General features: G+C 72.1%; 1 protein-coding gene across 2 annotated transcripts in view; it reads left to right on the forward strand.

Moving 5' to 3' along the window:
- Positions 1 to 599, forward strand: part of BIRC5 (baculoviral IAP repeat containing 5) — a 2,906-nt gene extending 2,307 nt beyond the window's left edge. The window contains exon 4 of one of the 2 annotated variants that reach the window (XM_012733073.1): positions 345 to 599. In XM_012733073.1, the coding sequence (XP_012588527.1) occupies positions 345 to 511 (167 nt within the window). In that variant the 3' untranslated portion in view covers positions 512 to 599. The remainder of the gene's footprint in view (positions 1 to 344) is intronic. The other variant, XM_004693419.2, reaches the window with a different exon arrangement.
- Positions 600 to 834: the final 235 nt, after the last annotated feature.

Consider the following 834-nt stretch of genomic DNA (forward strand, 5'->3'; position numbering starts at 1 on the left):
GGGCTCCAGCCCGCGTGCGGGGCTGGCGCCGCCCTGCCCTGCGGCTGCGTCTGCAGACGACGGACCACGGGAGAGTCCACGGGCAGTGAATCGTTCAGGAGCAGGAGTTGCCCCTCGGTTGCCCATTTGGGGCCGGCAGAGCACCCGCGTGTCCGCCCGTGGTGGCCCCCCGCAGGCGCTGGGGCGGCTCTGCTCTGCTCTCCGCAGCTTTTTGGGGCTGACAATCCGCGCCTACGCCTCCCTCTGCCGGGCCTGCGCCGGGCCGCGCCGGGCGGGACGCGGGTCCTCTTCTGTTTGTGACCGCACGGCCTTGTCCCTTTTCACGTGCCCCTCTCCACCCGCAGGCGAAGGAGGCCGCCAGCAAGCAGAAGGAGTTCAAGGACGATGCCCAGAAAGCCCGCGTGGCCATCGAGCAGCTGGCCTCGGGGGAGTGAGCCGCCTCCTGGCCGGCCGTGCGGCCCCCCCGGTTCTGGGCCAGCAGCGCCTGTGGCGGGCAGCTGTGGCCTTCTGACATTGGCTTCAAGTCTCCTCTTGCTTGAAGGCGGCCGCGGAGGCCTGTGCCGTGCTGCTGGTGACCACGGCCACCCCTCCTCCGGCCTTCGCTGTGTCTTTCCTGCTCCTGGACAGTGGTGAGGGCCTGTGTGCCGTGCCGGGGGCGCCTCCCCGGGCACCAAGCCTGAGGGGTGGGTGGAGCGGAGCTGGGGTGCCCACCCCGTGGTTCTGGATGTGCACAGCGGCCTCCGCGCCGCCTGCCTTCTCGTCCCCCCCACCCCCCGCCGTCTTGGGCACCCCGCCCCCCAGGCGGCGGCTGCACAGCTCCGCCTTCTTGCCCGC

Source organism: Condylura cristata, unplaced genomic scaffold, assembly GCF_000260355.1.
Source record: "Condylura cristata isolate star-nosed mole 26May11 unplaced genomic scaffold, ConCri1.0 scaffold00038, whole genome shotgun sequence".
Taxonomy (NCBI): Eukaryota; Metazoa; Chordata; class Mammalia; order Eulipotyphla; family Talpidae; genus Condylura; species Condylura cristata.